The sequence below is a fragment of the Bactrocera oleae genome, chromosome 3 (genome assembly GCF_042242935.1).
Source record: "Bactrocera oleae isolate idBacOlea1 chromosome 3, idBacOlea1, whole genome shotgun sequence".
Lineage (NCBI taxonomy): Eukaryota > Metazoa > Arthropoda > Insecta > Diptera > Tephritidae > Bactrocera > Bactrocera oleae.
The window spans coordinates 82862049-82879136 of NC_091537.1; the positions used below are offsets into that span (position 1 = coordinate 82862049).

General features: G+C 41.8%; 1 protein-coding gene across 1 annotated transcript; it reads right to left on the bottom strand.

Moving 5' to 3' along the window:
• Positions 1 to 2583: 2583 nt before the first annotated feature.
• Positions 2584 to 14864, bottom strand: LOC106627161 (titin homolog). Its single transcript, XM_036370535.2, has 8 exons — positions 14578 to 14864; positions 14086 to 14421; positions 13842 to 14026; positions 9714 to 13766; positions 5551 to 9652; positions 5155 to 5479; positions 4971 to 5071; positions 2584 to 3909 (listed from the first exon to the last, which is right to left on the bottom strand). Exons 2-8 carry the CDS (start codon positions 14351 to 14353, stop codon positions 3098 to 3100), a joined length of 9846 nt encoding a protein of 3281 aa, XP_036226428.2. The 5' UTR covers positions 14354 to 14421; positions 14578 to 14864; the 3' UTR covers positions 2584 to 3097.
• Between the last annotated feature and the right edge of the window lie 2224 nt (positions 14865 to 17088).

Sequence of the window (17088 nt, forward strand, 5' to 3'; positions counted from 1 at the left end):
AAAGAAAGCTATATTTCCAAGTGTTTTAATACAAAAATCTTTATAATCGCCTTGAAAATAGCCAATACAAGCAATCCAATTTACTACGACCTTGTGATAAGCCTCGGCTGAGATGGCCTTCAGTACCTCAGCCCATTTTGTTTTTTCGGGTTCGACTTATTCGGAGTGCCATTCGACGTTATATTCATACACTCACGCCTCGTCACCAGTAATATTGTGTTTGATAAAGCCAGGGTTCTCAGCTACGTTGTCAAGCATCTCTTGTGCAAGCTCTACTCGACGTTGTTTCTGCAAAAGTTTTAGATTCTTTGTTACGAGTCTAGCATTGACACGCTTTATACCCACAACATTAACCAAAATGTGTTGAGTCGAGCCACAAGAGATGTTGCCAACCGCTGCTAGCTCTCTGATGCCAACATGATGATTTTCATCGTCATTAACAGTGGTGGGTGGACAACTCGTATGAGACCAGAGGATGACTTCACGATCTTCACTGATTGCTTTGTGCCACTCAAATACTTGCGTCGGTCATAAAGCCGACTAACTAAAACTCTTAAGAAATATTTTCAACAATGCCATAGCCAAGATTCTACTGGAAAAACATATTTGCGAGCAAGCAAATTGTTCAACTGATTTTTTTTTCATAGTTGAAAACGCCAGCGAAACTTTTCGCTACGTAAACAGCTGCCAAACAGCTTTAGTGGAGAATAATCTTCACACAAACGTTATAATAATGTTGTATCAATCTAGGAATAATAAAAAATTATCGATGTGGTTTGCGCGGGAAAGTTTGAATGCATCAATTCCCGACGAATTTGATCAAATGTAGGCTTTGTAGCATCACTGCAGCCAGCTAACGGTTTATAGTAAAATATGGACTTTGCAATAAAATCAACTATTACTTTTTATTTATATTATATTGTTTATATATTTATATTTATATATATATATAGATATATATGTATTTCGATATATTTTTAATATTATATTATGTATATTAAATCTACAGTGTATTTCATTATTGTTAATAAACTTGCTGCTTTAGTTACTTTTTTTCGATCTTTTATTTTATTGATAGTATTGCGCGGCCACACAGGCGCGGGAGAGGGGCGCAAGTGTTTTGACAATATTTTTTTAAATTTTTTTTTATAAGAATTAAAACTAGTAGAAGTAATTTTACTTGTTTTTGAGTTTTTTGTTTTTGTAAGCAACATACAAGCACGTATACATAAACCGTACATACATATGTATGTATGCGTGTATATAAGCAGTTATGTGTTCGAAAATAACGCCTTTACATTTCATTTAAATTATTATAAGTTCATAATAAAATATTTGCGCGCACTTGCTGCCACTTTGCGCTCAAATTCGAAACACTCTGAGCGCAAGCTTAGTATTTACTTTATATATATGAATGTATATAACTAATTCTATAATATGTACATATGCATGTATGTGCTTATGTTTGTAATTAATAATAATAAAAAATATGTTTAAATAATTATAATTAATTTAGCATAAAAAGTACAAAGCACATGTGGGCATACATACACTTAACTGTAAATACGTACAAACAAGTAAATTGCATAGTGTGTGTGTGTGTGTGGGTATGTGGTGCTTAAAGTAGAATACAAAAATAAAAAGCGTGCACGTAGACTAAATATATATAAATATTTATAATAGTTACAGTAACATATATTTATATATATGAATGTACATATGTATATATGTATACACATATGTATGCATGTGTGCTGTGTTTAAAATGTGCAATTTCAATTAAATAATTTAATTTATAAATAAAAGTAGGCGAACAAAAAAATAAATAAAAATTAAGTTGCTGCAGTGCTAATTAATAATTTCTATAACATAACTAAAAAGGCGAAAATGGCGACTACTTGAGTGTGAGTTTCAAAATTAACGATTTTTAATTTGTTTCATTATGACTTAAGCGCCTGCCAACTGAGCGTGTGTAGTGTAATTTATAGAAAACCCCCTTTTATATATATTTACATACATATATGTGTGTAGTATATGCTATACCGTTGATTTCAATTGTTGTGGTTTTGTGTGAGTGAGTCTAACGCTAAAGCTAAATATACAGTAGTTTAATTAACTAGCATTAATTTTTTATTTTAATATTTTTGGAAAATATTTTTTTTCAAAATATTTGTTTTCAAAATTTTTTTTGGCAAATATTTTTATTATAAACATTTTTCTTGAAAATATATTTTCAAATATTTTTTTTTAAATACATATATTCCCAAATTTTTTTTTGCACATACATATATTTCCAATATCTTTTTTTTGAAAATATATTTCTAATATTTTTTTTGAAAATATATTTTCAATATCTTTTTTTTGAAAATATATTTTCAATATATATTTTTGCCGAAAAAAATTCGGAAATTTTTTCTTGAAAATATATTTTCAATGTTTTTTTTTTTTGAAAAATTTTTCCATGTTTTTTTTAAATACTGTTTTACGATTTTTTTTAATCTATTTTTTTAAACATTTCTTTCAAATATTTTTTAGTTTTTCTGAAAACAATGTTTTTAAATATATATATTTTTAATGTTTGTTTTTTATATTTTCACTGTGGTGATGTGCCGAGGAGCTAATTGTTCAATATTAAATTTCCAATAAGTGGCCTAAACATTTAATAAACACAATTAGCAAGTATTTAGCGCGTGCAGTGCGCCTGTGTATATATGTATTTACTAAAAGTATGCAACACTAGACTTCAACCAATGCAACACCCACCCAAGAGCTTTGACTTTGTGGCGTTTTTGCCGCCCGTTTGCCAAAACGAGCCTGCGTTATGCCAACATTGTATTAAATGTTGCACAAAAAAGGTTTAAAAAAAAAAAAAAAAAAAATTTAATAAATCAAATACACCTAACACATACACAAATTCGAATACAGAAAATATTAATATTTGCTAACGGGCGCGCATACATATAATTAATTATCTACAACTTATCACACGCGCGCGCTTATGTGTGTGTGTGTGCTTGCCGACCGCACACTCGTTCACTCGTGTTGCTTTCTAAAAGCCGCGCAACAACGCGTTAACAATGTTCTTGCGCGTGTGTTGTTATGTGTTGTAGTCATCGTGCTGTGAGCTAAAGTAACTGACAAGCCCGCTAAATTCGCTCGCTTGTCCCTCACCACTGTCCGCGGCCACCGCGGTCGTGGTTGTACCCTGCGCTGATGAGGAGTCATCAGCCACCTCGGTTTGTATGCCGCCCGGTGAACTGCGCGAACCCGACGACTCACCCGCTATGACGAGTGGTGACTTGGTGTGTGCCACCGCGTAGGTTTCCAGTGTGGTGAGTTTTTTGCGTGGCGGCGCTTGTGGTTCATTGACAACGCTTGCTGCTGCTACCGTTGCCGTTACAATTGGCCCTTTTCTGTTGACTATGGTGGCGACGGGTGCGCTCACAGCGGCTTCAGTCACTATTGCACGCGTTGGTATTGCAGCGGGTGTTGTAGTTTGTGGTGTGGTTGTTTGTATGGATGTTGGTGTTGGCGTTTGTATTATGGTTGGTGTTGGTATTGATGATAATTTTTGTACAATATTACTTTTGTTTAGGTTGGCGCTGGCGCTCGATGGTGGCGCTGCTACGATGACTGAGCTTGGTTTCGCTATGGTTGTTATTATTGCGCTTGCTGGTATGCTTGCTTTTGTGGTAGCTATTGGTGTTGTTGTGATTGCTGCTGCGCTGATTGCTGCGGATACTATTGTTGGCGGTACGGGTGGCACTGAAATAGTTACCGCTGTTGTTGGTGGCGGGCAACCACCGCCGCGTGATGATGGCGTGGATGTAGGCGGTCGCTGCATTGGTGGCCCATGTGGTGTGGTTAGTGGTGGAGGGGGTGGATAATAACCATACGGTGAATAAGTACCTGCAAAAAAAAAGTTTGAAGTTTACTTTTTAAGTTAGTGTGTGGAGACTTTTCAAAATATTTTAGTTTATGCCGAAAACAGAAAGGGAAATTGTTAAGTTAGTGTGTGGAGACTTAACAAACTATCTTCATTAATTCCCATAAACCTTTTGATGCGAGACGCAAATGGGGAGGATGAAATTCGAAACAGAAAGTAGAAAGTTATAAGATTAAAGTGTGGAGACTTTTGTTAGGGACTATCCAAAATATTTTAGTTCATGTCGATCAACCTTTTAAAAAGAGCTAATGACGGGGAATATAGAATACGAAACAGAGCAAAGGTTTTGAAGTTAGTGTGTAGAGATTTGTGTTGGAGACTTTACAAAATATTTTAATTAATGTTCATAAACTTTTTGATTCGAGTCGTAGATGGAACACGCACAGAAACGCTGTAAAGTTAGAATGTGGAGACTTATATTGCACGCTTTCAAATAATCTAATTTCAGTCGATGAACCTTTTCATGCAAGAGTCGAAAATGGGAAGATGAAACATGAAACAGCGGGTAAGAAATGTTATAAAATTAGAGTATGGAGACTTGTCTTCAAAACCTACAAATAATTTGATCGATGAACCGGAAATTTTTAATGAGAGCTTATGATGAAGAGAACACGAAATAAGATTGTTAAGTTAATGTGTGGAGATTTGTTTTGGAGACTTTCAAATATTTCAATTAATGTCGATAAACATTTTAATGCAAGTCAAAAATGGAGACGGAAAGAGCATTATCAAATTTTAAGATAAATATTGAAGAAATCGCATACGAAGTTGATAGATTTTGAAGTCTTAAGTGAGATACCCTTTCGAGCTAGCATGTATTCGATATTTGAAGAATCTAAAAACAGAGGTTGACAAAACTAAGTCTGACGATGAGAGAAGTTGAAGGGAGAAAAGTACGAGGAGGAGAAATCTAAGGACAGAGCAGAGAGATGGAGACTGCATACAGATTTTGATACAAAATTCCGCGGATTTTTTGCCATAATTCTTCGCAAACTTAACCTCACTCAAATTTGTATATACTTACGTGGGCCACTCGCGAACTCCGGTGCGCCACTTACTGGAACGCGTAGATTCGGCACATGCGGTCCGCGTGGCACAAAGCTTGGGTTACCGTATATGGGAGGCCTGTAGATTAAATATAAAAACAAAAAAAATAAAATTTGTAAATTCAAAAATAACCAAAGTGCATTAAAAAACCGGTTGCTTACCGATATGGATTCAAATGTGACGTAGAATGACGCGCTGGCGGTGGCGGACCGCCATACATGCTGGCACCCATGCCGCCCGGCACATGGTGATCACCCGGCGCTGGATATGTCGGACGTTCGCCGACACCACCCTGCAACGGTGGGCCATGGTTTGTTAAAGACGAGGCGCTGCCACGCAATGGTGGCGGTGGCCCATAACTTTGACGCATACCATGTGGCGGCAGACCCGGCATACCGGGACCATCACGATGGCGTGGCATGGAAGGCGGTGGTCGATTGCCAGTTACTGCAGCTAAGGATGTAGGCGGCGCAAAGAAGCGGGCAACTGAAAGTAAATTAAAACAAAAAAAACAATTGAAATTCAGTGCAACAAACCGCGCATGCGCGTAAACTCACCATCTGCGCCAGGATATAAATTGCTCATAGCGCGCACGACACTTGCATGCGCGGCGGCCACAGGTAGCTGTGGCATACGCGTAATTACTGATGCTTGTGAGACTGTAGCGGCACTGCTGACGCTAGGCCCTTCTTGTTGCTTGTATAGCTGTGGCGGCAGCGCGTTGGCTGAGGCAGATAATGCCGACTTTATAACGCTACCGCTACCACCAGCGCCATTACTAGCGGTCGGTTCAGTTGTTTTATCCGATTGTGTTGTTGCTGCTGTGACAGCAGCGGCGGTTTGCTGTTTTTGCAATGTATCCCGTAGCGGTGTAATCTTTTTCCGTCTACCGCGCGGTTTAGGCTCTGTTTCGGCCTTATTGACACCGGCTGTAGGCGCCGGCGGCGCACTACTAGCACTCGCGCTGGCAGCGGGGGGACCACTCCCAGCGCTGCCGCTTGTCGCAAGCACATCACGTGCAGCAGGCGCGCCCGGCAATGGTTGCGTTGTGGGCGGGAGATTGTGACGTGCCGCAGCAGCAGTCATAAGATGTTGCGCGGCCAACATCTGCTCCACTGTCATGCCCGCCGGTAGACGCGGTAAATGTTGTGGCGGAAAACTGCTGCGGTTGAGTGGTTGGCCAAGCGGCGCGTTAAGCGCGCTCTGTAGCAGATGTGTGGGTGGTTGCGCTGAAGGATGACGCTGTAGCAGATGAGCGAGTGGCATGTTCGCACCATGTGGTGGAAATTGATGACGTAGCAGTGGTGGATGCAACGTGGGCATCGGTAAGCGTTTGCGCATTGGTTCCTGTAGGCCGGACGCCAATGGTGACGACATGTGATGTGCGCCAGCAGCTGAGCTAGCGCCTGGCATTTGTGCGAGCGCGGCTAAGGCTGGGTTTATCAGTGAGGTTTTCTCTAAACCACCAGATGCAGTTATAACGACACTGGAAGTATTGGTAGGTAGATTGGCATGTGGTGTTGGCGCAACAGCTGGAGGCGCGCTTGATACCACTGGCGTTTCTTTGGATTTGTTCGTTTGCTTCGTCGGTGTGCGCAACACTTCGTCAGCTGGCGGTAAGTCACGTGCGGCCGCAGCTGCGCTCAATTCCTCCTCTTCTTCCACCATACGTGCTATGGTATCCTCATCCATGTCCTCGGGGAAATCGTCCGGCAAATCGGCATCGTCGAATTCATCCACCTCATCGACATTATCCGAATCGCCGACACTTTCGCCTTTACGCTGCAAATATTCCGCATCCAATGCCTTGGCTTGTCGTATCACTGACAATGGCACTGTCGACAACGAATCACTCAGCTTGGCCGGTGAACGCTTGTCTTTGTCGCCATCCGCTTTGATCGGCGTGAGACGCGGTGTTGCGGCCAACTTTGCACCCTCAGCATTCTTTTCGGCCAACATACGTTTGATTTCCTCTTGACGCTGTATGAATTTCTGGCGCTCTTCGGGCGGTGTATCTGGACGTTTCACACCTGGTTTTATGCCGCCGTCCGAGCTCTCATCGTCGAAGTCTTCCAAGTATGCATAGCGGCGTCCACGTGTGCGTCGTGTGCTGTCTTCACTATCCGAAAAGCTATCCTCATCTTCAGACTGTTTCTTCTTCTTCTTCGATGCTGTCGTCTTGCCTTTACCTTTACCCTTGCCTTTGCCCTTTGTAGAGTTACTGGATTTGAGTGGTTGCGAACGCGGTTGTTTGCCCGAACCCTTGCCCCCAGTAATGTCATCATCATCGTCCTCTTCCTCCTCTTCACTTTCGCTAACATCATCGTCGGAATACTCTACGCGTTTGACTTTCTTAACCGGTTGCTTCTTCAGTTTCGGTGACTTGCGTGCCACGTTTGTGCTATTACCTTTACGTTGCTTCTTACGCTTCGACGGATACCAGGCGCCGTCAGATTCGCTTGTCGTATCATCGCACAAGTCAGCGCTATCAACGTCTTCGAGATTTTCGGAAGCCTCGGAGTCCGTCTCCGACTCAGAGCAATCCCATTCGTCACTTTTCTTTTTTTTCGACTTTGGGCGATCTTCCTCCTCTTCGTCATCATCACTCTCGTCCACAACGAAGCGACGATCTTTGCGCCGCTCACGAATTGCACGTCGCGCGGCCTTCCGTTGTTTTTTATTTTTCTTGCCACGTCGTCGAAATATCTCCAAGCTCGAATCGCTATCGGTCGAAACGGAAATGGAAGTATCTTCTTCTTCATCATCGTCGAATGAAGAGGTTTTAAAATCTTCGTCGGACGCATTGTCCTCCTCGGAGCTAATATCCAAGGTGGTCAATTTGCGTGACTTCTTTTTGATAGAACTCTTCGGCTTCGCCTTACGTTTCAGCACTTCGTCTGAGTCATCGCCGTCGTCTGACTTCGATTTGCCATCCTCATTTGTTTGTTTTTCCTTATCTTTCTCGTTTTCATTTTCTGTATCTTGCTCTTCCGTTTTAATTGCATCTTTCTCATCTTTAACCACGGTTTCGTCCTTCTCCATTTGTCGCTGACGTGCCTTTTCCTCTTTATCAGCCTCCATTATAGTGGAGATGTCTTTACCGCGTCCCAAGTTGCCGGCACCCGCCAACTCATCCATTTCTTTCTTTAACGCCGAGTTGATAAGGTCATCGTATTCGTTTAGCCGATAACTGACATTGATTTGTCGTCGCTTGCGTAGCTTATAAATTGGCTCGTCATCACTGTCGGTTAACGAGGATGATGACGAAGAACCCGAACCGCTACGCGAACCACCGCTATCGCTGCCCGACCTATGTGAGCCACTGCCGGTGCCACTATCCGAGTCATTGCGTTGACGACGTCGGCTAGCGATACCACGTGCGGCTGCGCGTCGACGGCTGCGCCCATCCCCACGTCGTCGCTTGTGACTGTCACGATAGTTTTCGGTGCGTGATTTACGATTGCTGGTGCCTTTCTTCACCAACGGTTTATCATCATCGCTATCATCACTCTGACTAGCACTGCGTTTTTTGTTACGTTCCTCGCTTTTACCGTCATCGGTACTGCCACTTTCGTCTTCATCATCCTCACCCTCCTTACCGTTTTCACCACGTCGTTTACTCTTCTTCTTATGCCTTTTACGCTCTTTTAGTTCCTTCTGCTGCTGTTTCTCATTCTCAAGCCGCACCTGCTCGGCGCGTTCTGCTTCGGCGGCCAGCCGTTTATTCTCCACCTCCTGCAAACGCTTCAGCTCAACAAATTCATCGAAATCATTTAGCTGTTTCTCCAAAGCGGCAATCAGCTGCTCTTGCTGGCAAGGCGGACAATACCAATCGCCTTCGGGTATATAGAATAACACAGGCGATAGACAAGAACAATGATAACCCTTGTCACAGTTATCGCACAATAGTATCCATTCGGGATGATCAGATTTACCACATTTTTGACAAGCTTCCTCATCGCCATCTTCACCCTCCTCGGCGTCCTCTTTGCGCGCCGTACGCGCACGTTTCATAGGTACCACTTGCGTTTCGTCTTCTAAATCGGATTCCGGTGAGAATTCGTGATCTGAACGGAAGAGCGGCGAACCTGGATCGCTATACTGCGGCGGTTCATCTTCTTCCTCCGGTTCTTCTTGCTCCTCCGAACCCGAAGACCAACCATCTTTGCCGGGACACTTCTTTTTCGCCTTTTTCTTCAACTCCACCTCGCTTTCTTCGGACGACGATGGTTCTGACGGCTCTGCTACTGTGGGATCTGTCTGTTTTTCGGCCTTCTTTTTCTTCTTCAATTCCTGCTTCATGGTACGCAATGCTATCTCTTCCAGTTTGCGGCGTTCAGCCTCCTCACGTATTTTCTGCTGTGCGATGCGTCGCGATTGACGCACCGGCGTCTCAGAGTCGATAGTATCTATGATATTAGTGGCATCCACTTCACGTTGCTTGCGAGGTCCACGTCCACGTGCAGCAGCTGGCGTGCTTTCAGTCGTGTTCTTCTCTGCCATTGTTGTTTTGATGGGTGAAGGGGAGGGTGTGGACTTGATTGACGGCGTTTTCTCTATTTTTTCCGGCGTGGTTGTGGTTGAAGTTGCTGTCGTGCTAGCGTTCTTTACACTGGAAGCACTAGTTGTGGCGCCCTTTTTTTCCGGCTTGGACTTCGGCTATGAGTAAAAGTTTTTTTTTAATAAAAGTATAACATATTTGCAATTAGATTTAAGTTACCTCTTCGTTAACAATACTTGCTGACTCCTTTTTAGCATCCTTCTTTGTAGCCTTTAAAGCTTTCGGCGTTGGCTTAGCTTTAGCTTTCACTTCCTTACAACTTTCCTTGGCTGTGGGTGTGCTACTAGCTGCTTTCTTAGCTGGAGCAGCTGGTTCCTTAGAAGTTGTTGTTACAATAGTTTCGTTAATTGTATTTTCGGCAGCAATACCACTGCTGGAATACCTCGCCTTTCTATCGTTCGCACTAACAGACTCCACCACCACAGCCTTGACCGTCTCTTTGGCCGCCTCACTCTTCTTCTCTTCCTTTATGTTTGTCTTTTTAGGTGTTGCCACGGGAGTTGTTGCCTTCGCGCCACCTCGCGTACGCTTCGGTTGCGGCAATTCGGCATAAATGACCGTCGCAGCACTGCGTCTACTTGAGCGTCGCCCAACAATGGCCACCTCTGCAGCAGGTGATGGGCTCTTTTCTTTCTTCACCACGAGCTCCGTCGGTTTGGTTTCCTGCTCCACCAACGTCTCATATTTCATTTCCTTGTTACTCTCGGACTCATTCGCTCCAGTTACCTTCACTTCCTCACTACTGCGGCGCTTGCGTTGCCGCTCCGGTGTTTTACGATCTGGGGTTTTACGTGGCACACTTGCTCGTTCGGTGAACAATGGTTCGTTTACTTTGCGTTCGGGCGTCTTGCGTTCAGGTGTCTTGCGTTCGAGTGGCTTGCGTTCGGGTGTCTTGCGTTCGAGTGGCTTGCGTTCGAGTGTCTTGCGCTCGGGTGTCTTACGTTCGGGTGTCTTGCGTTCGAGTGTCTTCCGTTCTGGTATCGGCTCTTTATCCTCGCTGCTATGTTGTGTTTCCAACTTTTTCACCGTTTCTGTGACGGCTGCAGTTGCGCCTGCATCGCTGATGGTACGTTTGCGTGGTATGGAGTCCTCGTCGCTCTCCTCCTGTCGTAATTGTGTGAGTAAATTCTTTTTCAACGGTTTGGTTATTGGTGACTTTTTTGGTGGCGAAAATGTGGCAAACGGCGAATTCGCATCGTTAGCGTTTGTTGTTGTTGCTGTAACGGCAATTGTTGTGTTGGCTGTTGTTGAAAGCGCTGTTTCCACTTTTACTGTTGTTATTGCTGTTGCTTTTTCGCTAGACTTTTTCAGTTTCTTCTCGATGATTTCGGCAAGCGTCGGCTTTTGTCGGCCCGTTGTAGTGGTTGGTGTTGGTGTTACGTGCACCGCTGTTAGCGGTAATGTTGGTGCTGATGGTGGCATTGGTGGTACCACCGGTTTCGCTGCGCTTACAAATGGTAGCACTGTTGTTGTTGTTGTTACAGCGAGAAAAGCTGGCGGAAATGCTATCGTTGTTGTTGGACTGGTCAAATTCAGCGCCACACTCTTCTCTTCAACCACTGAAATGTTACTTTCGGCATGCTTTGCTGTTTGCGTTTGATTACACTCACGTTTAGCGGCCGCTTCTTGTGCTACTTTAAGATTTTTCACACAACGTTCAATTTGTCGACGTGGCGTAATGATTTTACGCCTACGTCGCGCATCCTCTTCACCACTCGAAGAGGTTGTCTCCTCAACGCATCCTTTTTGTGCTTCCACCTTCTTGCGGAGATCGGTATGTGTTATTTTCGGACGCATTTTTATGCGCTTACCACCTACATCTGCTGGATCATCGATATCATCTTCTGTGGCGAGCTCATCCGGTAGCTCCGAATGCAGTATATCCACTTCACTCTCTGATGTCGATAAACGGTGTGTGGCAGGTGCTGGCATATCCTCAAGACGTCGTTTGCGATTGATAGTGGTAGTATGTGGGGTGGAGGTGGCGGTGGTGCTGGCACAAGTGTTAGTGATCGGTACGACATTAGTTACCGGCACAACATTAGTAACGTCATTGCCGATTATTTGTGTGGCGGCGGTTGAAATGTTTGGTTTAGCATTTTCCAAATCAGTTTTTGAGTTTTCGCATTTAATATTTGTTGTTGGCAAGGTTTTAATTTTGGCTTGCTCGCTTATATCGCTTACCGGTGGAGCGTCTGTTTCAGTAGACGGCTCTTCAGTTTTAATTTGTTCGATTTCAACAGTTACTTTGGGTTCACATATCTTATTTTCTATTACTAACTCGGTATTGGCGTTAACTTTAGTATCTACTGGTTGGGCAATAACATTTACGGTTGTGTTTTTAATTTCGTTATTTTCCGCTGTTGTTGTGGACTTTGGTAGTACGATATCTTTATCTTCGTCATTGCTAGGAATTTCAGCCGTTTTGGCCTCATTAACATTAGTTGTAACGGTATTTTCACTTTGTATAATTTCTACATTTGCTTTAACCTCAACGTCTTTATTTACATCCGGTTTGTCGGTTAAATTATTTTCCTCTAAATCGCTTTTTGCATCCTGCTTCTCAGCAGCTTCAAGGCCGTTTCCAGTTTTCTGATCCTCAGCTTTATTTTCGTTAACACTATTTTCGATATGCTCTTCTTTATTCACTGCCAGTTTTTCTTCTGTCTCTTTATTATTTTCTGCTTTATTATTAATCGCCACATTTTCTTGCGGTTCGTTCACTTTTTCTTCACAATTTTTAGCACATATTTCCTGCTCTTCACTTATATCCTTTTCTACAGGATTTTTACTACACTCGACATCGTCACCGTTAGCCGTCACTTTCCCCCCTAAATCTTTGTTATCGTGTGGTGCCTTGTCCTTAGTACTATTCTCCTCGTCCTCTTTCTTTAAATCTATATTATTTGCTTGTTCACTACTTTCTTTTGCAATTTTTTCTACAACTTTCTCCACTTCTACATGCTCGCTGGCTTTCTCATTCGCCGCATTTTTAACTATTTCACTTGTCTCGTCAACAACCTGAGTATTTACGGCATCATCATCCCCATTATTCCCTTCATCTATTGCTTGTTGTTGTTTCATCGGACTGAGTTTAAGGCAACCAGGTTCACCAAAGAAAAATGTTGCCTTTGGTTCATTTGTTTTTGTGGGTGTCGTCGGTGTGGTTGTTGTTGTTGCTGTTGCTGCAGTCTCAACATCATTTTTGCCATTACCAACTAAGCATTCAGCACCAGTTCCTTCACCGTATATGTAAAAGGTGGCTTCTTCCACAACTTCACCCACAATTGTGTCTGTATATGGTTCATCGCAAGCTTCGTCGTCGTCGCCGCCAAAAAAAATTGTGTTTAGAAAAAATTGCTTATTTGTGTATACGCCTTCGCAGTCTTCGCCAGCACCCTCACCGCGTACTATAAGTGTGGGTTCTTCAATGGCTTCACCAACTTCATTCAACTCTTCATCAGAGTCACCATCTGAGTCTTCTATTTCTTTTTCCTCATTTTCATCTTCTTCGGCCGCTGCGCTATCTATATCCTCTTCTTCAATGGATAACTCTTCTTCATCAACGTCATCCTCTTCATCTTCGTCATCCTCCTCACCCTCTTCCTCTTCTTCGGATTTAGTCTTCTCATATCTACTTGGCTTTTTGGCGCGATTCACATCCAAAAGTGAAGGACGCGCTTTTTTGATTATATTTAATTCTTCACTACGTGGTGAGCTTTTCTCGACATCATCCAGACAACGTTTTGTTGCTAGCGGTGTTGTTGTTTGTGTTGTGATATTTGGAGACGTTACTGCTAATTTACCATTATTTGATAATTTTATACGCAAATTTGGTATACGCGCTTCTTCCTCCTGAGAGTCGTCTTGTTCTTCTGGCGGCGGTGGTTTTTCCACTTGAGCTGTACAACTGTTACTACTACTGGTATCTTCATCAACACCAATATCCGTAGAGGGCAACACCACTTCATTGCCGCGCAGTCGGGATATGAGATTAACTAATTCTTCACGTGTCGTAGCGACAACTTGCCAAATTTCCTCGTCTAGATGTTCCTGATATACGCGCAAATTGCCATCAGCATCCTGTGTAAAATAGTAAGTGTGCCCCAGACGATCACGTCCTATAGGTTGCGAACGTAATGAATCAGCACTCATTGTCAGTATTTGTGCACGAAACTTGCCATTGCGTTGAAATTGACTTTCAAGCAACTCCTGCAGAACGTTCATAAACATATAAAATTTACCATATGATTATAACTGCAGTTGAAATTTGTATTTTATGCTTACCCTGAAAATTCTTAGTTTTACTTTTAAACTTGACTTTTTATAGCCAAAACGTTCTACCTCCCATGCATCCTGTGCAGAATAGGTGAAACAGAATTTACTCAGCGCTGACTCCCAACTTTTCTCGTGCACGGTTTTGCGCGTTTTACGTAAAAGTTTTATGTGTAGATCACGCAACTGATCGGTGACTAAAAAAATATAATCATATATAAATATCTTTGAATTAGAACAACATAACAACGCTTACCTTCATCTGTATTTGTAAGCCACTCTTGCAAATGCTTGAAATTTGGTAATGGTATACCCAAATCCTTGGCGAACTTTTGCAGGAATGCACATATTACCGCGAAATCTGGATCGTTGGCACAGGAACGTAGTGTGGTATTAAGCGCTTCCTCCTCACCCTCTTCGTTGCAACCATCTTCTTCTTCTTCTATTTTCATTTCGCCCGCTTCGGCTGATGACGCCGATGTCGACGCCGCAACCGCTGCTGCAGCTATCATCGACGACGCCATCTTTCATGCAATTTGTGTTCTCCACTACCACCACGTTTCGCCGACTACCGATCAACTAAATTTTGCACCTACAAACACACCACGCAGCGTATAGCGATACCTTCCTCAATGTTTTTGTTATTATTTTTAAAACTAATTTTCTGCTTTTGCTTATATACCACTCGGTCAGCGTCGAATGGCGCTGCTTTGCTCGACGCCACTGAGCTCGTCTTTGATCTACTCACTCACACGCTCAATCGTTGGTATTTTCGTTGCCTTCCTTAGAAAAATTTCTCATTGGCAAAAACTTCTCGACTTCAATATACCGACCATGAAAAATGCAAAATTTCAGCATAAATCATACATCTAATAACACTTTTTATATTTTACACAATACACAACATCTTTATACAACTATATGTATAATTTTCAAATGGATATTTTGTACAAAATCCAAGTAATTTTCTAAAAAACAGCGCAGCACACAAAAAATAACAAATTTTCTACCACAATTCTTCAATTCTCTTTCGGTAATGGAGAATGATTAGTATCCAAGCGTGTTGCCGGATCGTTGAGTTATCGATATATGCGTTAAAATTCATAAAACGCATAGCCAGTCTTTTTAACACAGAAAACATGTTAAAACAGTTATCGAGTCAAAAAAACGAGTTTGTTAGCCTTAATATTCAACTTTTGGAAATTCGCCTGCTGTTTTTTTCGTTAATTAAAGCATTTTAATAAATCAGAAATTTCGATTTAATTGAAAATGGTTATCGTCGAGCTGAACACTTACAGAGTTGTATTTTTGCGTATCACCCAGTAGGGTATTGTATTCTTATATATTTAATGTGCATACATTGTGGTTAGAAGGGAAAAAAACCGCGGGCCTCTTGTGACTGTAGTCAATTGTTAGAAAAAGATCTGGAAAACATTGTTGTCGGGCATTCTTCAAACTCCGCGTAGAGAAGAATTTGGACCCGATCTCACGATATACACTGACAAGTTTGTATATTTTATTAACATTATAGTGTTTTATTTCAAATATCATAACTAATCATTCAGCACAAATGTTACTATGCAAGAATTTTATTACTTACCATAGATATTACTTTAATAGCATACAACCTTTAAATAATATGTGGAGCTCCCGAATACTTTTTGGTGTTGCCACACATACCTTATGGACTTGTGAATTTACACTAACCTAATTTATCGATAACAACATAACAAAATTCCGGCACAAAGCGGAAACAAACGAAGAGAGAAGAATTTAAAATTTAACAGAAACCGGGAAATTGTAATGACATCAATTAAAAATATTAAGAAAGATTTTTTTATTACGCGAAATATTAAATTGTGTGTATTATCCTTCAAATCCTTCAGGGATAGCTCAGTGGGTAATGGCCGTTTTGGCAGTCGGTGCCTGACATGATTCTATTCTTCATTTGGGAAAGAAAATTCAGAGTAAACTTAGAAAGAGATGGTAGCTGTAAAGTAAGTAAGTAGTAGCTGCTCGCAACAAATTAAACATTTATAAAAATGGAAGACGGAGTGGTTGGGACATATACTATCCGGAGTTAAGCACAATGCAGCTTTTTAAATTGTCGAATTAATACAGTATATTTTAAGCTAATGTTTTAGCTATTGGAAACGCCGCGGAGCTAGCCTTTAACACATCATCAGGTAATTCTAGTGCTGATATATAGGTGGACAGCTAAGTAGCAAACAAGGTAATTACATTGTTTCTCATATCAGCCAAAAGTGTCTTGGTAAGCAAGGTAGCAGCGGACAGGGTCGCCAACAACAAGCGGCTTAACTGTTTCTGGGTACTAGCTCACAAAGGCACTGAAGGTAATAAGATAGTGTGCGAGCTTGCCAAGAGTGGTGTACGGCTGTCATCCGGAAACGTGACAGACATTGGTAAATCGATGCATTGTCGGTACGACGATCTAGGCAGGATCACGACAAGGAAGGTCAAAACGCGATAGAATGACTTACCCGGCTGTAAAACTGCAAAAGTCATGTGTAAAGATAGATCAGAAATATCCGAAGTTCCTACTGCACATTTTGTGCACTTGACCCGCATTGGTTTTGACACTGAAACAAACCTTAACATCTTACCTATCAAGTTAATTTGAAAGAATGGAATGCTCCCTGAGGCAATAGGTGACCTACATTTCGTTTCGTCAACATATTTTAAGCTTTATTTTTATATGTATGCCAAACGGCTATTGAACGCATAAAAAGCAGAAAAGAGTGAAACTTTTATCGTGAGGAAACTGAAAGAAGTGTCGGGGGAAAGTGACATTGGTTCAAACCTTGGTCAAAGAAAATAAATATTATATAAAAATCTATAAATATTGTGAAGGAAATAGCGTCTTACAAAATCCATCATAAATCACGATTGCTCATTGGTTCGTAGATCAAAAGCTTAGGTGACTTTACTAGCTGGTCGGGTTGCTAAAAGATGCAATATAGCAAGGTTTAACAAGACCCAATACTTTCTAATGGCTGCTGGAGCACCATTTACCATCTGTATAGTTGAAGAAGACGGAGTGCGAGCGCAGGTAAATTCATTTAATTTACCTCTTGTGCTTACATACATATAAACACAGTACGTATTTGCAGATGTAAACATATTTGTTAGCTGAATCATTTTTTTTTTTTTGCAAATGACCTGCTTTTTTACTTTTCTTCTAATGAATTACGCATACACTGCTTGCCACTACAGTTTTTAAGAGCGCCAAGTAGTCTTA